The sequence below is a fragment of the Emys orbicularis genome, chromosome 6 (genome assembly GCF_028017835.1).
Source record: "Emys orbicularis isolate rEmyOrb1 chromosome 6, rEmyOrb1.hap1, whole genome shotgun sequence".
Classification (NCBI taxonomy): Eukaryota; Metazoa; Chordata; order Testudines; family Emydidae; genus Emys; species Emys orbicularis.
In genome coordinates, this window is record NC_088688.1 from 26206262 (window position 1) to 26232066 (window position 25805).

Sequence of the window (25805 nt, forward strand, 5' to 3'; positions counted from 1 at the left end):
CCGCAGTTGTTCTCCTCATGCTCTGAAATGACGGTGTAAGGGGCAATGAGGACCAACGCCTCTTCAGTTCCTTCTACTATGAATTCAGTCATGATCCACAGCAATGGGAACAGAGGGTGGGTAGTGGCATGGGCAGCAGGTGAAGCTTCCCCTGGGGGAGACTAGCTCCCTGTCCTGCCTCTTCCACCTGCAGCCCCGCCCATACTTTACCCCTGCTCCATGCCCCACGCCACCACTCTCCCCACCTTCGTCCTCTCCTCCCCCCCCTGCCCCGCGAGGCCCCCACCACTCCCCACATCCCTCCTCCACCCCCACACCCCACCACATGCGAGGCCCGGGCGGGGGGGGGGGGGTAGAGTGGAGGAAAGGAGGGACTCACCAGGCAGCGGCGGGCACCTCAGGGAAGGGGCAGAGTAGGGATGGGAAGACGCGAAGCACAGCCGAGGCCACCACGACCCAGGTGTCCAGGTTGCGCCAGGGGAGGCTTAACTTCCCCTGGCCTATTATACCTGCCACCTATGGGTAGTGGAATAAAGATAATGACCACACATCTCAAATAACCTCAAGTTACAGAAAAGTAATCTTCATTTCTTCTTCGAGTGAGGGTCCTTCCCTATGTGTATTCCACACATGGGAGATTAGTAAGCAACGGTCAATCAGGAGGTGACGTGAGGGGATGGATGGTATGGATACAGGAACGCCTCACTTAAAGTCCTCCCCGTTAACGTTGTTTCGATGTGAAGTTGCTGATCAATTAGGGAACATGCTTGTTTAAAGTTGTGCAATGCTCCCTTCTAACGTCGTTTGGCAGCCGCCTGTTTTGTCCACTGCTTGCAGAAAGAGCAGCCCGTTGCAGCTAGCTGGTGGGGGCTTGGAACCAGGGTGGACCAGCAGCCCCTCTATCAGCTCCCCCTAAGTTCCCTATGCAGCAGCTGTCCCTCCCCCAACTGCCATGTGCTGCTCCTGCCCTCTGCCTTGGAGCTGCTCCCAGAGACTCCTGCTTGCTGTACAGGGGGAGGGGGGAAGAGGGGGGCTAATGTCAGGGTGTCTCCCCCTCCCCCCTGCTCCTGCACTCCGCTTACCCCATCTTCCATAGAGCAGGCGGGACACAGCTTCTAGGCAGTAGCTGCGGGTCTCAGGCCTCAGCAAGCTGATTTAATTAACAGAGCAGTGTACTTAAGCCTGGGGTCAGCTACTTAAAGGGGAAATGCGCATTTTTTCTCTCACACACAGGGTGTGTGTCTCTGTCTGCCCTCCCTCCTTTCCTGCTGCCTTGTAGAGTGTTGTGAGAGTTAACCCTTGAGGGCTCAGTCAATTGCTAGTTCATTTAGCAGTAAGGTATTCCTTGGGAAATATCCCACCCTCTGACTCCTCCACTCAACCAAGTTTCACAATCATCATCACTGTGTGCCAGTATTAAATTGTTTGTTTAAAACGTATACTGCGTGCGTGTGCATGGAATTATTTTCCGAGGTCCTCTATTTTAAGAAAAGGAAATTGTTTGGGAACCAAAAGATGTGGATGGTCCTTTGATTTGGGGATACATTGGGAACAATGGGAAAAATTGACTGATGAAAGTGAAAAAATCAGGCAATATGCAAAAGATGTATCTAAGTCTGCTCAGCTGGGAAAAATAAACATTTTGATCAACAATGGTCAAATATTAAAATTGGGGAAAGGAGGAGAAAAATTGGCAATTTCTCATTGGTGTGATGTTTTTAAAAGGATGGTCTCCCAGTGTCACAGCTCTTCTAAATGTAATGCTACATCCTATTAATTATTTTGTTAACCTTTATTATGCTATGTTTATACTGCCAAATAAGAAAGCAAAAAGAAGTTTTGGAGCAAGTGATATATGAAATTGAATTGCTTGCAGAATTATAAAGTGATACAATAATTAATGGCATTAATCATGAATCAAGAGGGAGGAATGTTGGAAGATATATACACATTGTGATTCATATATCCATGTAATATGTTATAGGTCATTGAGGCCTGGTATGAATGACGTGTGATTGACATGAATACATGCGTTGCAAGTTGGCAATCGAAGCAAGAACTTAAGGTCAAGAACTATTAGAACTATTTGTGCAAAAACCATCTTGTTATGTTCCAAGAAAAATACAGAGAATCAGCAGAAAAGGAAACACCCCCAGCTGGACTGATATAAAATTGTATAAGAATTGGAGGAAATGGCATGCCTTGGATCTTGGCAGCCCACCCAGGATTGTCTCTTTGGAATTGTGTGGGTAGAAGGCCTAGTAAACAAAGGCAAAGAACTGATGACGCAACAAAATGGACTATGATTTCTGCAAATCGGAGTTGTTTATTTATCCAGAGTCCTGTTTGGATATAGATGTGGTTTTCGCCAGCTCCCTGCATCTTATGACCTGAAGGAATCTCGACTGGCCATTGGGACCATTCTGACCTTTGGACTCTGGTATAATATGTTTGGGGTGTAAATGTGGAGTGATTAAGGTTTGTTTTGTAATCCATAAAGAGCATTTAGAGTATTATATACACCTCTACCCCGATATAAGGCGACCTGATATAACACTAATTCTGATATAACACAGTAAAGCAGTGCTCCGGGGAGGGAGGGGGGAGGCGGGGGGAGGGAGGGAGGCTGCGCACTCCGGCGGATCAAAGCAAGTTCGATGTAACGCGGTTTTCACCTATAATGTGGTAAGATTTTTTGGCACCGAGGACAGCGTTATATCGAGGTAGAGGTGTACCTACATTGTGTCTGGTATCTGCCTGCTCCCCATCCCGTAGGGAAACCTCTATTGCGGGTCTAACACTGGTAACAGCGCAGGGTCTGATCTGGATGTTGACGGTAACAGTAGGGGATGCCTGTTTTTTTGTTTAGGTCAGAACCAAGATGGGAACCAACGGATGCTTACTCCTGCATGCCATACTCTCCTGCAGGGGCCTATGTTCTTAGGGCTCATGTGCTAGGACATACCTGACTTGGAAGGAGTCTGAGATGGATATTCTATCTTCAGGACAGATGTAGAGGAGGATCCGTGTCTGTGATTGTGAGAGTGCCCCTTATTCTCAGAAAAAAAACTTGGAAATTGTAGCTTCAGCTCCTGAGTTTGAGCATAGAGTTGCGCTGCCTTCTGATTGAGACCAATGCACAGGGGAGTCTCCCCAACCTGGATCTGACTGGAGTCTTATGGCTTTCTTCATTAGGTATTTTCTAAGTCTGAGTTCTCGACCCTTACATGTTCAGGGAGCGAAAGAGTGGCCGATGCTACATTTAGCAGAGACATAAGCTTCGCCAAGGCAGTAAAGGCAACGCTGGTGTTCGTTGCTCAATCAAAAGGAGCAGGGGCATGAAACACAATTCTTAATACCCAAGACTCTGAGCACAGTCCCCGTCCTCAGGAGAGAACTTCCCCAAGACGGGAAGAGAACTAACTAAGCTACACTATACTAAGTTCTAAAGGCTATAAATCTAAGAGTGAAATACTAAAATACTAATAATTATTTAAAATTTATATATTTAAAGACTGAAGCAATGATAGAAGAAGTTGTGGACAAAAGATTTCAACGTAGGCCATGAGGCACCAAGAAGGAACTGGAGAGGCATCGGTCAGCACTGCTTATACTTATATTCTAATTTCAGAGCACGAGCAACACAACTGCATATGTGCAGAGCAATGAACACTGCTTACCAAAATTCTCTGAACTAAGATGCATGCTTCACATGTGTACCCATGTGTGGAATACCCATAGGGACCATCACTCAAAGAAAAACACTAAGTTTAAATTAGATACTTTTAAAGGATGGATATTGAACTTGAGTTCTAAATATGAAATAAAGCAAGCATGTGGTCCTTCATCTGGAGTAATATCTTTTGCTGTTATTTGTAAGGATGATTCTTAAAAACAACCAACAAATACATTTGAAAGTGGTAATGTTTATATGCAGTACTGTAAAAATTGATTTAACTATTCTGCCATCATACCAAAAAGGTTTTGTGTTTTTTTTTTTTAAAACATCACAGAATAATGGAATAGTACTTTCCTTCTACTGTTCTTATGCGGCACCTTTCAATATCTGAAAGTGTTTATAAATATAAAATAAGGAGATGAAAACTGATAGCGTACACAAAACGAGCAACCATTAACTCAATGATAGCTCAAACAACCTTGGTAGAATTTTCAAGAGTGCAGTGTTTGGCTAACACTGCTCCCACTGAAGTTGATAGGAGTTTTACCATTGACTTCAGTGGGAGAAAAGTTAAACCAACACTGAGCTCTTTTGAAAATCCCACCCTTGAACTCGATTTGTTGGCAAGAACACTACAGTTCTCATTTCAAAAGCACCATATCGGTAGCTACTACCTAGACAAAAGGCAATAATTCAATGTCTCATCTAAAGGATAGAAATGTTACCAGTATTATTGTTCATAAGAAAAAACAAAAAGCAATGAAGTCATTAAGCCCATTTTATATTCCCTGAAGAAGAATGTGCATTACCTCTGACAATACAGTGTCTAAGTCGCTGCTGAAGAGCATGATATTTATCCCTTAATGGAACTCTTACATCTTCAGAATTAGGAAATGCTTTCACCAAAATTTCTGCCACCTGTACAAAATATATCAGTTTCAGGGTTAATTTTGATGGAAAAATAAGTTATAGCAAAACTCCCAACCAAACTTGTATTATTCAGAGCTCTACAAATAACATTTGCAAGGAAGCTAAAACCCTGTCATTCTCAATATCTTTTGCGGATTTAGCTTCTTTTACCTTTCTGATTGGTGGTAATTCTCCAACAAGGCTCAGAATTATATCTTGAACAAGTTCTTCAACATTCATAAACCTAGCAAAAGGGAGCATTCGACAAGCCCATTCCACTGCATTGAGACAATGCTCAACTATACAGGCATCATACTCAGCCTTCTTGCAGTCCTAAAAAAGAAATGGTCAGATAAATATTGATATATATGAAAAATTCCAGCTAGACTGTATACTTATTGGCAATTTTCATGATTTCATGCCAATGTACACTGAGAAGACTAGTAGCAGCTAGCTTAATGGCCTAAAGATAGCGGTTAGTGCTAGCAAGCTGAAAACCACTGTCTTGCATTCAAAATCCAAAAATCTGTTATAGCTTTGGAGATAATTTTTTGGCTGTCTGCTGGAGAGAGCCTTGAGTCACTGCAGCAAATCCTGCAGGATGAGTTGGATTGGTATTAACCAGTTCAAAAATATAGTATATGATTCATGCACAATTGGTAGTACCAGAATAGAAAATACTTCGGCAAACTTTCCTAGGTGCTTGTAACTTCTACTTTCTGAGACAAGATATTATAGTAAATAACTGGAAGGCAACTAAAATGGATCAGTTTTGTTTTGAAGCAGCCAGTATCTTCTGCCTCACTAGGGCCCCTTGCACAAAGAGATATTCTGGTTATATTTACTATTTTATATAAATGATCTTTTTAACTTTAACTTTTGTTTTCTTGTGCACAGAACATCTTGGCCTCATTTATAAAAAGGAAAGGACCTACTCCTGCTAACAGTTGTCAGCAACAGGTCTCCCCACAACCTACTGCAACTGTTATTCAATACGGGTTAGTTGCTAGAGTAGACAGGATAAAAACAATCTCAACACTGTTACAGATGACACGATAAATGCCATGTCATCAGGTCTCTTTCTTCTTTCAACTTCTCTTGAATCATGATGCTGGTGGATGACGACAGAGGAAGAGGAAGTTACAAACTTTGATTTAAATTAAAGCAGTCTTTTATCCTAGTTCAGGGGTGGGCAAACTATGGCCCACAAGCCACATCCATCTCGCCAGACCATTTAATTCGGCCCTCAGCTCCAGCCAGGGGGCTTGCCCTGCTCCGCGCGACTCCCAGAAAGCAGCCAGCATGACCCCCCTCCGGCTCCTACGTAGTAAGCGGAGGCGTGGCCAGGCGACTCTGCTTGCTGCCCCATCGACAGGCGTCATCCCCGCAGCTCCCATTGGCCACGATTCCCAGCCAATGGGAGCTGCAGGGGTGGTGCCTGCAGATGAGGCAGCACACAGAGCCGCCTGGCCACGCCTCCGAGCCAGAGGGGGGACATGCTTCTGGGAGCTAGCTGCGGTAAGCGCCACCCGGAGCCTGCACCCCTGAGCCCCCCCATCCCCCAATCCCCTGCCACAGCCCTTGCCCCCTCCCACCCTTCAAACCCCTCAATCCCTGCCCAGAGCCCCCTCTTGTACCCCAAGCCCCTCATCCCCAGTCCCACCCCAGAGCCCGCACCCCTAGTCAGAGCCCTCAAACCCCCCGGTGCCCCAATAGCCTGCCCCATCTCTGATCCCACTCCTGCCCTCTGAACCCCTTGGTCCGAGCCCGGAGCCCCCTCTTGTACCCCAAGCCCCTCATCCCCAGCACCACCCCAGAGCCCGCACCCCCAGCCAGAACCCTCACACACACCCCATGCCCCAATAGCCTGCCCCATCCCTGATCCCTCTCCTGCTCTCCGAACCCCTTGGTCCGAGCCTGGAGCACTCTCCTGCACCCCAAACCCCTCATCCCCAGCCCCACCTCAGAGCCCGCACCCCCAGCCGGAACCCTCACACCCCTCCCCTGTACTCCAACCCCCTGCCCCAGCCCCGAACCCCCTCTCGCCCTCCGAACCCCTTGGTCCCTGCCTGGAGCCCCCTCCTGCATCCCAAGCCCCTCATTTCCTCATTTCTGGCCCCACCCCAGAACCCACACCCTCAGCCGAAGCTCTCACCCTCACCCCCAATTTCGTGAGCATTCATAGCCCGCCATACAATTTCCATACCCCGATGTGGCCATCAGGCCAAACAGTTTGCCCACTCTGTCCTAGTTGCTTTGAGCATTAAGACCTAACCTAATTTTTATGTACCAGATTAGCTTAATGGACAAGTAAAACAAGGAAGTTTGGATATTTTTCAACCCATCTGTGATATACAATGTTTAATGAGTTCATTAAATATAGGTAATAAAAAAGCATGCAATATATTAATTATGGTAATTGCTACAAAAATATAGAAAATGCTATATTTCTTGTGATTTATGTCTTTAATTATCCAAATTAAAAATAAACTAAGGTCCCAGGAAAAATAGCATTACTAACATTTTTAAAGATGTACAGCATAATAGACATGGACAGCATTATTCTTTGGTAACATATTAATAGTGTAATTACAGCAAGATGTCTCATGAGATTACAGTATCTTAGAGTAACAGTTTTGTACTACTGAGTGAAATGGAGTTCTTTCAAGAGGTCATAAAAGTGTACAACAAATCTCCAGAGATCATTTTATGGGAGAAAGGTTACATATTTTAGAGTAACGGGAGTTTTTTCAGATGAGTGGTCCCTGTCTGTAGTCCACTGTGGATGCACATGCACTTTATGCACCTGACACCGAAAGATTCTTGGTAGCAGGGTCTGTTGGTCCATGGTCCTCTCCTCCTCATGCTCCAAACAAAGGGCATAAGGGGTGGCATGAACCGATTACTTCTCCAGTTACCTTTCTACCATGAACAGCCCTAGGATAAGGCTCCGCCGCAGAGGGGAAGGAGGGAGGGTGGATAGAAGAACATAGTTTGGGACCACACATCTCAAAGAACTCCAGTTACTGTAAGGTAAGTAACCTTTCTTTCTTTGAGTGATGGTCCCTGTGAGTATTCCACTGTGAGTGACTCCCAAGCAGGATTCATTGAAAAGGATGACGCAAGAACCCTGGCTGTATCACTGACTAGAGGACTGTTCTGCCAAAGTATGCATCAGCTGAAGAAGCTTGCATCAGAGCATAATGGCTCAAGAAAGTTTGAACAGAACCCCACTCTACAGATTTCCAGGAGAACATCTCATCGTGAGGTTACCAATGCTGACTGGGCTCTAGTCAATTGGACCCCAATATCTTATGTGATAGGAGTCACCATTAATTCATAACACAGCAAGATGCAGCCCAAAATTTGGAAAGTCGCTGAGAAAAAATCACTTCCCCTCGCATATGTTCCATAAAGGATACAAATAATTTAGGTGATTTCATAAAGGGAATAGTCTGTTGCAGGCAGAATGCCAAGGCTCAACAGACAACCAGAGTGTGCAGCTTCCTATCTCACTGGTGGCATATGGCTTTGGGAAGAAGACAGGTAAGTGAGTGGCTTGATTTAGATGGAATTCTGAGACTACTTTAGGGGTGAATTTTGCCTGTAATCTCTGTGAAACTTTGCCTTTGTGGAAGATAGTGTAAAATCGATTGGCCATGGGGGCCCCCAGCTAGCTACTGCTCTAGCTGATGTGAGGGTAACCAGAAAGGCAATCTTCATTAGAGGTGGACTAAGAAACATAAAGCTAAGTGTCTCTGTATGCTGATAGGACTCAACTGAGGTCCCACGTTGGGGTAGATTTCATTATCAGGGGAAAGGTTCTACTGTCACTGTCACGCTACCGCAAATGACTCATGACCATGAGTGCCAACCTCAGAACAGACTGTCAAAAAGCAGGGCAGATATCCCAAACTGGTCGTATGTTCTATAATTAGATTTCACCAACCCAGTAACAAATGTGAACTCCTGAAGCACTCTAACAGTCTTACCATGGAGTCACAGACAGCCCTCTTGGACATTCCAATCTATCTTGCCACCGAGGCAAACTGAACTAAGTGATAAACGGTTGCTTGCACCAAAGATCACAAAATATTCAGGTTGCTCCCAGTCCCAAGAGACTTACACTAAATCAATATATAACCCAGATCTCACACCAAAGACAACACTTGTAGCCAATCCTATAGTAAACTAAGGATTTATTAACTAGGAAAAAGAAATTAGAGAGTTATTTATAGGTTAAAGAAGGCAACATATATACACAAATGAGTTACAGCCTATGGTTCCAAAAGGTGATAGACCTCTAGTAAATCATCAGCATTGAATATCTTTTAGGGCTAACCCATGTTGACCCTGGGGATCTCTACTTCTGTTTTGTAGTTCTAGCCTTTGAGAATCCAAACAGCTAAAGAGACAAAGCGTCTCCCTGTCAGGTATTTTTATCCCCTCCACCCCAGAGTCCAAACTGATGGGATAAGCTCAGGAGTAGGTCTCTCCTTCCTGGAGGGAGTTAGCAATGCAATCAACAGGGCCTCTGTCCTTTGATGCTATACAATTCCTTATTTGCCTTCAATGGGCTATCTTAATTAATGCTTCTTTTCCGGTTTGGTGAGTTATACAATTACAGAGGTATACAATCCAAACACTCAATATAAGTTTATACATTAGGCTTTAGAGGTTATAAGATCAATATATGCAGCATCCTACAAGCATTTCAGACAGACTAAACACATCATCATCAACTTAACATCTAGCATCTATTTTGATAATGCACATAGGTAAGCAAGACTGGTTTCCAGCTATGCATTTGTAAGTGTTCAGTCAGGCCTGAGGCCTTGGCATGAGCTGGCACCTGGTCTGCCAGCATCACAGACACCTTTTAGAAAATGTACTGTAACAGGATGGGTGAAGATCAAGTGATTGGTAACAGGCATTGATAGCTGCTAAGTCCACCCATAGGGAACAAAAGCATAGTCGTGAAATCTTTAAGAAAAAAATCCAAAACGACAGGGATGCCGGTATCCTGATAGTATCTACGCTGTTGGCATCAGACAGTAAACCTTTTTCATTTTGCTGTGTGGCACTTCCTTGTGGAATTCTTCCTGTTGGGTTCGGTTTTTCATGTGTGGGTGCCGGGTGGTGTTGGTGGCCTGTGATATAAAGGAGGTCAGACTAGATCTGGTGGTCCCTTCTGGCCTCACACTCAGACTCAATTATTGTTAAGAATGGATTGTTCTGCTTCCCAGAATGTCTTTTCTAGGTTAGTCATCCACCCAAATAGCAGGGTGTGATATGGAGAGATGCCAGATTGGGATGTCTGATCTTGCCTCTGTCCTGCGGTCAACAGGTCCAGGAAGAGCTGGATATGGACGCACAGGCATGCTGATATCTGTAAAATGCTTGGAAACCACAACTGTCTGCACCATCCAGGAGCAATCAGGATTACTAACACTCCCTCCCTCTTGCTTGACCTTCCTCAGAACCTGAGCTAAAAGCAGAATGGGTGGGAAGGTGTATGTCATTTGCCCCAATCATGGAACTAGAAATGCGGCCCCTCTGGAGCCCTGACCTTGAGCCCCCCAGAACAGTCATTTGGGCATTTTTTGTTCTCTTGAGACACAAAGAGGCTCCAAAGTGGGAACCCCCACTGCTGAAATAACTTCTGAATAATACCAGCGCAGAGTCACACAGATTCCCCTTGTGGTTCTTCAAGAAGTGCCTGCTAAAGCTGTGGGCTAACATGTTGTGTATACCTTGAAGCTGGTACTGCTAAGAGGATGATCTGGGATGTGAATACACCAGTTCTAGAGATTGACCCCCCTCTATGCAATACGGGGTGAGCTTTGCTCCTCTTTGTTTGTAGATGTAGTTTGTACATGCTATCATGTTGTCATGCATGACTTGGACATGCAAGATCCAAATGAACAGGAGGAATCATTTGCAAGCCTCATGTACTGCCTGTAGCTCCAGGAGATTTACGTGCAACTTGGATTCTTGGAGCGAGAGGGGGGTTCACGTGCCTTGTGCCATGTTCATCCAGTTGGGTTCCCTGCCCTAGCAATGAGGCATCTGCAATCAGTCTTTCTGTGGATGGAGGAGTGACAAAAAAGGACCCTCACATATACTTCCTCCTGGTTCTCCCACCAGCAGAGAGAAGCCCACACTTTGTGGGGGGGAGGATGAGACTACTTTGCCCAGGCTGTGCTTGAGTGGCACATAAACTGTTCATAATCAAGCCTACAGACATCAAAAGTGAAGTCTCACGAAGGAGGTCACATAAGTACATGAAGCCATGTGACCAAAAAGGATGACACGGATGCGACCAGCCAAACCTGAATGATGAGGCTAGGACTTTTCAGCTTGGAAAAGAGGAGACTAAGGGGGGATATGATAGAGGTCTATAAAATTATGAGTGATGCGGAGAAAGTAGATAAGGAAAAGTTATTAACTTAGTCCCATAATACAAGAACTAGGGGTCACCAAATGAAATTAATAGGCAGCAGGTTTAAAACAAATAAAAGGAAGTTCTTCTTCACACAGTGCACAGTCAACTTGTGGAACTCCTTACCTGAGGAGGTTGTGAAGGCTAGGACTATAACAGCGTTTAAAAGAGAACTGGATAAATTCATGGAGGTTAAGTCCATTAATGGCTATTAGCCACGATGGGTAAGGAATGGTGTCCCTGGACTCTGTTTGTCAGAGGGTGGAGATGGATGGCAGGAGAGAGATCACTTGATCATTACCTGTTAGGTTCACTCCCTCTGGGGCACCTGGCATTGGCCACTGTCGGTAGACAGGATACTGGGCTAGATGGACCTTTGGTCTGACCCAGTACGGCCGTTCTTATGTTCTTATGAGATGCTTTATGGATTGGAACAGAGATAGGAAAGCTTTGGCTCAACAGCCCAGGGTCGCTCCAATAAAATCAGGTCTGAGAGTTTGACAGAGCCCCACTCTACAGATTTCCAGGAGAGGAACATCGCATAGTGAGGCTACCAATGCAGACTGGGCTCTCGTCAATTGGCCCCCAACATCTTGTATGGTAGGCGTCACCATTAATTCATAACACAGCAAGATGCGCCCAAAATTTGGAAAGCCGCCTTTGGGATTAAAAAGGACCAGGAATAGAACCCCTTGTTCCTATACTCAAGAGGAACTTCTTCCACTGCACCCAGCTATAGTAACTCCTTTACCTCCTGCGCATGGAGACTCTCGTGAGAGGCGTCCCTGAAGAGGGAGGGGTAGGCAGGTGGAAGGGGGGAGTAGAAAGGAACTGGAGGGTATAACCCTGTTCCACTGTGCTGAGGACCCAGCGGTCCGAAGTTATAGCGGTCCAAGCCGGGAGGAAAGGGGAAAGGCGGTCAGAGAACATTGGGAAATATGGATCCAGGGAATAGTCTGGTAGGTCGCTCTCAGGCGCACCCTCAAAATGACCGTTTGGCCCCCTGCTTATTATGGGTCGCGTCTGACTGGGCAGAGGGTGGAGGCGGGTGGCTCAGGCGGCGCTTGTAACCCTGGGCTTGTTTATGGGGCTGGTCCTGCCGAGGCTGGCTCCCCTGGCCCTGAGGCTGCTGTGGTTTGAACCGCTTACGCGCCGAGGCTGTAACGTAGAGACCCAAGGTTTTCAGGGTGGTGCAGGAGTCCTTGAGGCCATGCAACTTGCTGTCTGTTTGCTCCGCAAATAGGGCTCAGCCATCGAAGGGCAGGACCTGAAATGACTGCTGGGCCTCAGTGGACAACCCAGAGAGCAGTAGCCAAGAGCCTCGCCGCATGGAGATAGTGAAAGCCATGGTGGGGTAACAGCATCAGCCATCACCTGGAGGGCCGTCCTGGCCGCAGTCGTGCCTCATTGAGGATTGCTCGGAACTACTTCTTGGAAGCCTCGGGGAGCGATCCTTTGAACTTGGCCATGGCTTGCCACATATTAAAGTCATATCGGCCAAGGAGGGCTTGGTGGTTGGCCACTCTCAGCTGAAGGCTGGAAGATGAATAAACCTTGCATCCAAAGAGATCCAGCCTCCTCGAATCTTTATTTTTGGGGGTGGCCCCAGGTTGACCTTGCCTCTCCTTCTGGTTAACCGCCTCAACCACAAGGGAATTGAAGGCTGGGTGGGAGTATAAGTACTCATGCCCTTTGGTTGGCACAAAGTACTTGCGTTCAGCCCTTTTAGAGATAGGAGCCAGGGAAGAGGGGGTGTGGCACAGGGCCTTAGTGATATTGGAAACCCCTTCATGAAGGGGTAGAGCTACCCTGGCAAGAGTCAAGGAGCAGAGGATGTCAAACAGAGGCCGAGGACTCCTCCGATTCCTCTGCCTGAAGCCCCAGGTTAGAAGCAACCCTCTTCAAAAGTTCCTGGTGCGTTTTGGCATCATCCTAAGGAACTGGGTGAGGGGGCCCCCAGGATAGCCTCGTCCGGCAACGATGAGGACGATGCTGGTGCCGCAGGAACCTCCACGTCCACTGGTGGTCCAGCAGCTTCCTCCCCTGGGTCCTCCTGGATCCGCAGGGTCCTACTCCTTGAAGCCTCGAGTACAGGAGGGGGATGGGATACCGAGGCCGCTGGCCTCTCCGAGGCTTCCGACACAGATCGGGCAGCCAGAAAAGGTTGGGTGAATCCTCAAGGGTTCCATGGATACCATGGCGCCGGGGGACAGGTCTTGGTGCCGATAATGTAGTCAGCACCGCTGGTACCGGGGCCTGTCCCACAGTCAAGGAACCTCGCTTCAAGCCAGCTGAGTCCTGTTTGGGACTAATGAAAAGTTGAGAACTACTAACTATATACAACTATATTACAGGTTTTCAAAGTTCACAAGAACAGAAAACGAAACAACGTTAGCCAAAGCAGCAGATGCTTCAGCACCGTCACTGGTGGCAAGAAGGAACTGAGGGTGGAGGGAGCCAGTGGTGCCCCTTATACCACGCCATGTGGGCGCTACTCCAGGAGGCGCCAAAGCCGGTCCCCTATGGATACTGCTGAGGGAAAAACTTCCGACACCAGTTCATGTGGCGAGGACACGCACCTAATATGGAATGGACATGAGCAAGCACTTGAAGAAGAATCTCCTGTATGCAGGATGCACATCTACATGCAAATAAGTGTGCTTCAAATGGAGAGATGTGTACCAATTGCCTTTATTTAAAAAAAAAAAAAATGAGGGAATTACGGAGGTCAGGGCAATCATCTTGAACATTAAGCTTAGGATGAAGATGTTCATCCATCTGAGATCCAGAATGGGTCTTCATCCTCCTTTTTGGGGAGCAGTGAGGAAGCTTTTCAAGTAAAGTCATTTTCCCTTCTGTTGAGGAGGTATGGGTTCTATTGCCCGCAGATGCAACAATGAATCTACCTCTTGACAGAGCATTCTTTTGTGAGGGGGTCCCTAAAGAGGCGGGTTGAAGGGGCAGGGAAAATAATTCCATGGTGTAACCACTAGTGATAATTTCCAGAACCTATTTGTCTGTTAAGATGTCAGGCTTGTGAAAAGTAGGCTAGGCAGCCACCAAATTGGGTATGTTGGATATGGCAGAGGGATTGATTCACAGTTCTCTAAGGTCCTATCAAATGTGTTTTCTGGTGGGATGCTGGGGTTGGAAGGATGATGGGATGGGGCGGGCGGGAGGAGATGTTATGCTTGCTACTCTGCACCCTCTGTTGCTTCCTGGGTGGCTCATAACCCCTCTAATGATAAAAGGACTGAGGAGCTGATCATTGCTTGTGGGACTGAGATCTGTGGTGTTTCATCATTGGCACTGGAGTGTAGATGCTCAGGGAGCAGAGGGTGGCCCTTGAGTCCTATAAGTAACGTAATGACTCTTTTGTCTTTTCAGTAAAAGAATTGTTTCCTTCAAAGCGCAGATCCTTCGCCATGGATTAGATTTCTCTGGGGAAATCCAGAGGACTGGAGCCAGAAGGCCAGACATACAATCATAGAAGTTGCCACCAAGTGGAAGGCTGTCCCCACTGCATTGACTAATGCCTGGAGGGACAATCTGGCTAGCAATTTACCCTCCTCGATTAGTGCTTTGAATTGGAGCCTATCCTCTTCTTGGAATTTTAGTGTGAATTCCACTAACTTAGTACAATTAATAAAATCATATTTTGACATTAATACTTGATAGTTTGCAATGCAGAATGGTTAGCTGTAACATTTTTTCTCTCCTGAAGAGATCTAAACATTTAGTTTCCTTATTGGAGGTGGTGGATCTAGGCTGTTGTCTGCTTCTTTCAGTGACAGTTTGAACTACTAATGAATTAAGAGCAAGGTGTGTAAATAAACATTCTGTTCCTTTAGTTGGCATGAAATATTTCTTCTCCATTCTTTTCGGAATGGGGGCATAAGTGACTGGAGTCTGCCAGACAGTCTCGGCCAGTTTTAAGATGGCTTCATTAATGGGAAGTGCCACCTTACTGGGACCAATGCTCTGGAGAATGTCCAGAGGTTTATGAGGGGTGTCCTGTACCTCCTTCAGGGAGTGTGTCAGCAATCCTCCTGTGCAGGTCTTGAAACTACCCAGAGCCATCAGAAAGTAAAGGTGAGGCTGGTGTGACCACCTTATCTGCGGATAATGATGGACCATTGGAGCTGGTGGTTCTGCCTGATCTAGTTCTTCGTTCTTAAGGAAGTTCAGAATCCTCTTTGCAAGGGGAGGCTTGTCTGGATTACCCATGGGACAGTGTAGATTCAGGATATTGTATGTATGGGTCCCCTGGACTCCCAGTAAGGCCCTAGTGGAAATTAAGGCAGTTCTCATGGAGTAATAAGGTACTATTGATCCCAAGTTGCATAATCTCTTTTAGGAGATTTGGACAGTGCCCAAGAGACTCTGCATGTTCTGTCTGGGCTGACCCCTTGTCTTGATGGGCGTGGTGACACTTTCCCACTAACATCTGACTCAGAGGAGGTGGCGGCTTCAAATTCCATGAACAGTGCTGTCTGTACGTGAGGGCCTTGTTATTCCCTGGCTGATATATGATACCGGTGAGCAACTCTCCTTTTTTACAAACTCTGGACCAATGGTGGGGGAGAGGGGAGAGAATATGTTTGGGTAGGAGGAGACCCCTCCCCCCCACTACTAAAAACTACACAAGTATAAAAATGGCCTAAAACTATTATCTAAAACCTATTTACATAAAATTACAGTTAGATCTAGAAGAAGCTAGATAATGCTGCAAATACTGAAGAGGCTCCAGCTCAGACTATAGAGGCAGTTGGTCTGCACCACCCCTTATGCCCTCGGTTCAGATCATGATGAGGAAAGGGTTGCAGGTGTGGACCAATGGACACTGCTAGCAAGAACCTTCTGGTCTCAGGGACATGGAGAACATGTGCAGCCACAGTGGAATACATATAGCGACCATTACTCAAAGAACTGTACGCTGTTACAGTAAACCTTTACTGTAATGTCACTATAATTACCTTTTGATTACCCATACTTTCTCTTGCAGTTTGGTAGTGTCTGCAACTGTCAGACAACCTTTCACGAACATGAAGCATCCAACACAATGCACATAATTCTCTGAAGCAACCTACAAGAGAAACAACACAATACAAGTTACTTAAAGGTGAAATAAAGGAACTTGTTAATTAAAATGTTCAACTACAGGTAGCAGTAACTTAGAAGAAAGGTTTTAATTCTTGATTTTTCAAGAATGATCAGTAGTCGGATTTCTGTAGTCCCTCTTTGTATCAATGAGTTTCATATCTCAATTAGATCTATAAAAACATATGTTCAACATCTTGGAATAGGACTTTCGGACAGATTTTCTTCTGTACTTAGACAGATTCAGGACAGGGGAGCATGAGAAGGACCATCAGGGTGCAATTACATTTACCTGATCCTCAAGCTATTACAATCACAGCCCTGACCCTGATTCAGGTTAAGGCAGCCTAGTGGATGCTCTAATTTAAAACTGCTGGTTATAGTCAGTCAGTAACGGAACACATTAGTTGTATATTATCACTCTGCTCCCCTTCCCAACCGTCTCCACTCCCCCTTAATGCCCCACAGGAGATTTATTTCTAGCATGAATGTGTCCCATGTGCTTGAGCTCAGACTTTTTTGACTGGCAGCATCTGTTGGGTACGTGCCTATGCCCTAAGTGTCCTCACACACCCACAAATGAGGGCATAAAGGGCAGAACAGGCCCAAGTGTCCCTCAGTTCCTTTACCAATACAAATTGCAGGAGTTATAGGACTCTGCAGTACCAGGGAAGGAGGACAGGTTGCAGAATACATACAAACAATGTATTTCAAAGAACCACAGTTACTGCAGAGTAAATTACAGTTTGAGTGATTGTCCATATGTATTCCACTTCTGGTGACCTGGAGTATAAGAGGAGGGTGCTTGGTGTTTATTTGAACAGTGACTTTAGGACAGGTCTGCCAAATCAGACATCAGATCTTGATGCCTCTACAAGGGAGTAATGTTGTGTAAACTTATATGCTGAACCCCACATAGTTGCCCTACAGATCCCAGAAATTGACACGTTTCTTAAAGAAGCCACAGTAGCTGGCTAGGTACTGATGGTGCTGGCTCTAATCTTTACCAGTGGATCTAAATTTGTTAATTCGTAGCATATTCTGATGCAATTGCAAATCAAGTTAGATAACTTCTCAGTTGATACTGCCTGACTCATCATAGTATCTGCAAAAGTTCCAAATAATCGTGGGAAATTCCTGAAAGTTTTAGTCCTCTCTAGATAGAATGATAGTGCCCTAAGCATATCCAGGGTGTGCAGTCTGGCTTTCACTTAGCTGGAGTTGGATTTAGGAAAAAGGAAAATTACTTGATTTAGATAGAAGTCAATATTATTTTTGGCAAGAATTTAGGGCAAGGCCTAAGGAGCACCTTGCCCTTATGAAATACAGCATGCAGTGGATCAGCCTTAATGGCCTGTATTTCTCTCCTCTCTCTTGGGCAGATGGGGTATAGTTTGTCACGTTCTGACAATTCTAAACTGTCAGTCCTCTCAGTATTGGAAGGAATCTCAGGTATGTCCTGTGAGATGGATGGATTGTTATGTGAAAATTAAAAACTTGGAGATTGAGAGCCGTAAACCAGTTATGGGAAGCCAAGGAGAGGATTAGAGAGGCCAGTGCTTTGCCATCCTGAACTTGAAGTGGTAGATGAAGGCATTTAGCAGCCTCAAGTCTAAAACTGGTGCCAGCCCCCCCTTATTCTTTAGATTTAGACAATGACAGCAGTAAGGCACCTTTGGATCTAAGAAAATTATGAGTACTAGAATCATTATCTAAAACATAAAGGATCATGAGATCGCGACCTTTGAGAGCAGCTAGGTGATGCTCCAAGGCTGAAGAAGAGAATGAGTATTCCTCTTCTAGAGGTGAAACTATGTTAACTGGGGTTTCAGGAAGAGTCACAGTCTCTACCCTGACTGGCACCAATGAAGTACTGAGTGCTATACATTACCTGCAATCAGTACCATGGAGAATAATTTCACCACACAGCACAGTGATGATTTGGGCTGAGTTGAAATCATAAGATTGCTCAGAACCATAGAAATTTTTAGTACTAGGAATGATGGTACTGTGGGAGGACTAATTGAGGCCATCAGTACTGGTAATTAGAACTTTAGTACCAAGGGAATGGTATTGTGCAAGCACGATGACTGGTACTTCTGAGGGTGTCAGTGGGACCCATTCTGGGCCTTGAACTACTTTTAAAGAGGCAGGATGAGATTTCTGCCTTTTCACAGTGGGACCCAGAAAGGGTGATTTAGGCTTATGCTCCTTAGAGTAGCAGTACTTTTTCTTCTTTCTAACCCTCTTGGTCTTACTAGTCTCAGTCTCTTAGGGTTATGTCTACACAGCAGCTGGGAGATGTGATTCCCAGCTCAGGTAGATGTACACGCGCTAGCTCTGCTCAAGCCAGTGCTCTAAAAATAGCAGTGTAGTTGCAGCGGCATAGATAGCAGCATGGGTTAGTCACCGGAGTATAATCCTGCCCAAGTTCCTAGGTGTGTACTCAGATGGCTACCCTGAGCTGCTGCAGCCACACTGCTATTTTTAGCATGCTAGTTCAAGCAGAGCTTGCGTGTGTACATTTACCAGAGCTGGGAATCGCACCTACACGCATAAACTGAGGGCTGTGCCTGAGTTTACATTCAATAAATGAATACCCTGCAAATGGCACATTTATCACCACATCACAAGAAAGGCAGGTCTTGAAACTAGGAGATTTCAGTTCAGTCTTAAGGGCTAGAAAAAAACCCCCTAATTACTAACCAACACTAAACTAACACTAACTACCAACTAATATTTATATTCAAGGGAGAAATTAGCTGCTCCGTGTGTAAGAGGTGTGGAAGCCGCTAGGGTTCCAGCTCCTTGCCCTTGGCAGTAAGAAGGAACTGAGGGATGGTTGGGCCTGCTCCATTTTTTTATGTCCTCAGGTTGGGAGCAGGTGGACATTTTGGGCACAGTGTGGCCCCAACAGACACTACTGGCCAAAAGAATCTGAACTTGAGTGCATGTGCACCAGAAGTGGAATACATATGGACAAGCACTTGCAGAAGAATTGGGGTTGAGAATCTAGCCTTTCCATTTTGCCAGAAGAATATGTCAAAAAGTATTCACAAGTTAATAAAGATTCTTCTTTATAGGGTCAGATTCTCATTTCTCTTGTCTCGTAGCAAAATGCAGAACAAGGAAAACAAAAATCTTGGCATCTTTGTATTCAAGTAGTAAAATTTCCTAATCAGTTAGAATCTTTGAGGAGAGATATTGTAAGCGTTAAAGAATTGAGAGAGCTCTAACATAGTTCATCTGAAGAAGTGAGGTTCTTACCCACGAAAGCTTATGCTCCCAATACTTCTGTTAGTCTTAAAGGTGCCACAGGACCCTCTGTTGCTTTTTACAGATTCAGACTAACACGGCTACCCCTCTGATACCTAACATAGTTCAGCTTGCTTCGAAGGAATCAATATCACCACCAATTCTGATTATTTTCACATTAATTTGCCCCAATTTATTGTCTATGGATTTCTTTATACTATAGTACATTTGGTGTTCAGTAGCACAGATGGCTTTGACCAAATTTTCTCCCACCACATTTTTATACACTTAAAGAAGTCTCTAACATAAGATCTGTTCTAGTAATTTGACATTATGAATTTTTTTAATCTTCAAGTTAGTACATTCTCTGAATAATATGAGAAAAAGGCCATCTCTCTGGTCCCCAAAATTAATCACAACGAAACACAGAAGTTGGAATAAGAGCTGCAAAGCAGTGTGGCCCAGTATATGCCTCAGTCTCTATAATTTTAGTTAAAAAATTTAAAATAAATGGACAGACATTACTAATTAATTTTTAGTCTATAAAAAACAAGGATGATTAACATTTTCTATTAAATTGGAAAAAATATATAGTTACAACTTATATTTTATTAATATACTAATATTTTAAAATTATAGCAAAATATAAATATCCTTCTGAGTTATCAAAAACTGCAAAAATTTTGAAAGATTTACAACAGACAGCACTGCAGAAGACACTGTATCATGACATATTTTCAACCAAATGCAAAAATAAATAAATAAATCAAGCCTAGAGTGTTCCCTTGCACATGCAGCTTCTCATCTCTTGTTCTATTTTCCAACCATAAGTTACTTATTCGATTTTATTATACACAAACCTATTGTTTTACAAGAAACATCTTCAAAGCGATGGTCTCCAGAAGATGCAGGTCTAAAGAATATTGTACTAAATTTAGAATAATGAAGCAAAGTTTCAGGAAATGAACTCAATGAAGGAAGAGTGCCTTTCATTCGAATCTATAGGCAGGAAAAGAAAAGAAAAGTGTTATAAACTTAGAACAATTTTATTTGTGACAATTTAGAAATTAGCAAATTACCTTTATAAGTGCTTACTAATTAAAATTTTTATTCTTCAGTTCATCTGTATGTGAAAATCCTAATGAAATCAACTGAAGTGTTTCATATCAGGATTGAATGGCCCCTTTAACTTACTGACAGAATGTTGACATAATCAACTATATTTCCATAGGCCTGGCTTTCTATTTCCTGTAATGCAATGGACCTGAAACCCAGGTTAATTTTTTTTAAAGGAACACATTTTCATCTAATAAATGTATAAGCTATGACAACTACAATGCTTTATTTAACATGATGACAGAGTGAATTAGCAGGGTGATGGAACTTTAGTATAACTACTGTATAAAACAGCTAAGAAAAACCTGAGTTGCTCTGTTTCAAAACCTTTATCATTATATTATAAGGCTTAATTTTAAGTCAATTAAATTTAAATAGTTGACATTAAAAGTCTTATTACATGTGTACTTTGTGCTCTAGATAGCTGAAAATTTGCAGCCAGTTGCCAATCAATCATCATGGGAAACTTCTATGGCCTGTTATTCTGGAAATCAGATTAGATGATCATAAAGGTCCTTTCTGGCCTTGGAATCTATCTGAATCCATGCGGTGTTAATAATTATTTCTAAAGCCCCAAGTGGTCTGGAACCCAATGGTCACTTCTTTCCCACCTCTAGTAATAGCACTAGTAATTTGTGAGGCCAAAACCTTGGACCCCCTATTTTTTAGGCTCCAGTTTCCTCTGGAGATTAAACTATTAGAAGAATACAGACAGCAGCTATCTGAGACTGAGACTCTTATCAGACTAGGAAGGCCTCAGAGTGGATGAGAGGATCTCCCTCAAAAGAGTCACCCTCTGTAATATTTACTATAGATAATGGAGTTAAAAGTAAACAAGTTTATTATTTACCTTTTGCATTACTTTTCTTGCCCATTTCAGTTGTACAATATACCACTGTGCTACAGGGCAGGAACAACGAGCAGCCCGGAAGAGCAGCAGAATTCGCTGAAGGACCCCAGACACCTTCTGACGATAATCTCTCTCAATTTTTAAAGGAGAGTCATTGTAGTCTTTCTGCGAAATGCAAAGTTTAAGTACATGACAATAAGGCCAATAGTTTGGGAGGATATAAAGAATAAAGGAATTGAGCTACACATGGAATTTCTGCTCTTCAGAACATTTCTCTTCTTCATCTTAAGAGCAGAGATTCCACAAAGTAGAAAGAAAAATTGAAAGGAGCTTTTCAAAGAGGCTTCTTGCTATTACGGTGCCACACAAGTAATTGGTGGAAGTTTTTTTGAAAGAAAAACTGAATTAGAAAGTTCAAACTAACATTCATGCAACTTCTACTAAATATGCTTACTTCACTGAGAGAAGCTGGTTGTGGACAGTATAATGGTGGTGCAGGAAGATATAGCCCATCAGGCACTAACCCACACAATTTTCTGGTGAGGTCCTTGGCAGAGTCTATCAAAAGTTGAAATGTCTCTGAGAGAATGTCTGCATCTGCCATAACAGCTGCTTTCAGTATTTCTTGCACTGAACCAAACAGGACATTTGCGTCTTCCTCTTCAATGGGATCTAAAAAATACCAAGAATTGAAACCGATATGGTAAATGCATCACTTGATGCAATGCTTTCTTCTGAAATTAATAAGCAGCATTACAGTATTTTACATTCATTTTTCCAGAATTTATGAATAACTCACATATTTACTTTCTTTAATATAAGATTTGAAAATGTGAATAAATGTAGAGTTAAAAAAACTGCTTCTAATGCTTAATAATTAACTCTGGTTGTTTTTTGCTACTCAACATCTCCCACAAATCTGGATGTCTGGACTGCAGTCCTTTCGCTGAAGCTCATGGAGGTGGATCAGTATTTTAGTGCTTAGATACTGCTAGACCAGGTGCCAGGTCTTGCCAAGGCTGTAGGCATCAGCTAAGCACTGAAATTCATAGCTGGAAACCAGACCAGCTCATCTGTATGCTAGTAGTGTTTAAGATAGATGTTAAACTTGTAAGGATGTGTTTAGACTCTATAAGATGCTTGTAAGTTGCTGCATGCATTAATCTTAACTTGCAATGGCTGTATCCCATGTTATAAGGTAACATGTAAGTTTTGCTTTACAATTATAAAAATGCATGCTCTGAACTTCTGAATTGGCAGGAAGAGTGGTATCCCTGCCCACTAAGGAGGACTATCAAAACTAAGTGAGCCATGGTGAAGCAACAAGATTTAAAAAAATGGGTTAATAGACCTATCACACCCAGAAAGGTGCAAGGAAGCTTGTCCCATCAACTTGAGTTCTGGAAGAGGAAAATACAGATTACATGAAAATTTTTCATCTCTTTGCTGTTTGGACTCTCACAGGCTGGAGCTGGGAAACAAAAGCAGAGATCCCTAGGGCCAACCTGGGTTAGCCCTAAAAGATATTCAGTGCTGACAATTTACTACAGCTCTGTCCCCTTTTCGAACAATAGACTATAACTCGTGTGTGTGTATATGTTGCCTGTTTTAACCTTAATTTAACTCTCTCATTTCTTTTTCCTAGCTAACAAATACTTAGTTTACTACAGGATTGGCTACAAGTGTTGTCTTTGTTGTGAGATCTGGGGTACAAATTGACATGGGGTAAGTGACCGGTCTCTCGGGACTGGGAGCAATCTGAACATTTTGTGATCTTTGGTGTAAATAACCATTTATCATTAAGCTTGCCTGGGTGGCAAGAAAGACTGGAGTGTCCAAGGGAACAGTCTGTGACTTCATGTTAAGACTATTATAGTACTTCAGGAGTTCACATTTGTTACTGAGTTGATGAAATCTAATGACAGAACATAACACCAGTTTGGGATGTCCGCCCTGCTTTTCAACAGTCTGCCCTAAGGTTGGAACTCACGGTCATGAACCACTCCAAACAGCGTGACAATGGTTAAGACAAAGAATACCGTAAATCACAAATGCAAACAAGGCCTTGAAATATGGACTTCACAAACCAGAGCAGAATAAGGGATATGGATAATTTTACTACAATGAGACTTCCTGGGACATTGAGCTAAGGGCAGTCTGATCTGGCTATGGGAGCCAACTTTGGAGCAGTGCAGAAAGACGACATTTTTTGTCTTGCTATAGGCTGAAGTAATACTTCAGTGTTCTGTAACTTTAGTGCCAATGCAATGATGCTTTCCAAACTGTTCATACATCCACATTTATTTCAATGTGTCTTATTTTTATTATACTCTAAAAATGTACATTTGCCAATAAAGTATTTTATAGTCAAACAAAACTTAAGTGAATATCTGATATGTCTAGATCGTCCTCCCCAAACAAGAAGGAAGATATGAGCCATCTTGGGCATGGGAAAAGCCAAAAGACCAACGGGATACTATGCAGTGTTGTTGTAGCCTTGTTGGTCCCAGGATATTAGAGAGACAAGTGGGTGAGGCAGTATCTTTTATTGGACCATCTGTTGGTGAGAGAGAGAGAGAGAGAGAGAGAGAGACTGACTTTTGAGAGCTTACAGAGACCTGAAAAAGAACTCTGTGTAAGCTCAAAAGCTTGTCTCTCTCACCAACAGACCTTGGTCCAATAAAAGCTATTACCTCACACACCTTGTCTCTCTACAGGATTCTAGGCACTTACAGTAGCTATCTGCATATATGGTGATAATAACTGTATCTTCATAATGCTAAAGACAAAACACTTATTTTTAAAGTGAATGCCTAGGATTTGTGGAATCAACTGGAACAAAGTTGATAGTAAATAGGATGAAACTATATTTTTAATATACCTGTAAATTGTTTATATTTAGTTCTTCCTTCATTTGATGTTTCAAAACTGACTGGCTGGCCCAAGAAAGACTGTAGTTTTTCCTGAAAAATTTGTGTTGGAGTCAAGTTCAAAGGCAGATGTAATTCTGTTTTCTCTGACCTGAAAGCATATCAAGAAACTATTAATTAATGACAAAGTAAAAAAATCTGTGGAGAAACCAAGGAAATTCTGTGGAAACATCTTTTCCTTTTTCTGAAAAAAAAAACCCAAAAACAAAAAAAACCTTCCACAGATAAAATTATTAATCTGAGGCACACTGGCTAAAATGCACATCTATTTAAATCTTGCATCTCTTAACCTGGAAGAGTCTTAGAGGAAGGACACTACCGTCTCTGCTCAGTAAAATACTTGATAATACATAATAATGCATGATGATAATTCTGAGTTCCCTTATTTGAACAAGCATAACTCACCTTAAGTCACCACCACTTTGACAGTACAGATTATAGGCCACACCTATTGAAACAGACATTTTCCAGTCTCCAAGTTTGTGTGCTAGCCACACAGCCTCTGGAATCAGTCCACCCACAAAGAGCAAGTCAAGAGCATATTCAGCGGTCCATACAGAAGAAAGGTTCTGGTCTCTAACAGCACTGGTGACCACAGAGTGCTGTAGTGGAACAACTCGAGGGAACCGGTCTATGAAAGGAAAATATGTTTTTAATAATGTTAATTACATACCCTGCAGGTTAGTTAAAATAAATTCAGAGTTTATAGTGTGGCATTTGATTACACCACCTTGTTGCGTAACTGATTTTTTAAATTACCCTTATAACACGGTATATGATTTTTAAAGGATAATATGGGGCAGATACTCAGCTGGGGAAAGTTGTCATAGCTCCATTAAACTCAGAATTATGACAATTTTCACAAGCTGAGGATCTGCCCCATAGGCTTTCCTCTACTATCAAGTATGTTCTCCCTGTCTAGCACTTACAGATGGACAGAACAAGTTGCCTCTTAACCTTCTCTTTGCTGAGCTAAATTCAATGCCCAAAATCATCGTTAACAGAGTTCAGGTTGACCAACAATGCCTTGTACCCTTCCAGAATGTTGAGTACACCTATACTTAAGCCTCTAAAAACAAGAAAATAACTTAAGATACACACCAGCCCTACCCCTGCAACTTTAATCCCTGAAGTAGACAAGAGCCATTGAGGACATACGGTAAGTACATTTCAGCCAGGGCTGCCCTATAATGAGCAGACATAAGGAATGACTACGTTAAGACATTTTATTTGGTGCAAAGTGTCCCATCGAAGTGTATTCTCTCATTCATTTCCATAGACTCCAACTGCCCTTCACTGTGTGAGAGAGAGCTGTATTGACTGGTGCAGGGATTACTTGCAGTAGGTTGCCATCAGTAGCGTAGCTAGCGGGGTGCAGGGGAAGCAGCCGCTTCCCCTGCCTTTCCAAAAGCGGCCGGAGGAGCGAGGCGGGGGCGCAGGCTGGCGGCCCACAGCGCGGCCGGCAGCCATGGGGGGGCGGCGGGCACGGCCGGAGGAGCGGAGGGGCGCAGCATGGCGTCCGGC

At 43.7% G+C, this 25805-nt stretch overlaps 1 protein-coding gene across 1 annotated transcript in view; it reads right to left on the reverse strand.

Annotated features, from left to right (window-relative positions):
* Positions 1-25805, reverse strand: part of CPLANE1 (ciliogenesis and planar polarity effector complex subunit 1) — a 188014-nt gene that overhangs the window by 106041 nt on the left and 56168 nt on the right. Inside the window, exons 16-23 of the mRNA XM_065406312.1 lie at positions 24687-24912; positions 24233-24372; positions 21806-22023; positions 21352-21516; positions 20246-20384; positions 16007-16116; positions 4760-4921; positions 4489-4597 (exon numbers count right to left, since the gene is read on the reverse strand). Coding sequence (XP_065262384.1) covers positions 4489-4597; positions 4760-4921; positions 16007-16116; positions 20246-20384; positions 21352-21516; positions 21806-22023; positions 24233-24372; positions 24687-24912 — 1269 coding nt within the window. The remainder of the gene's footprint in view (positions 1-4488; positions 4598-4759; positions 4922-16006; positions 16117-20245; positions 20385-21351; positions 21517-21805; positions 22024-24232; positions 24373-24686; positions 24913-25805) is intronic.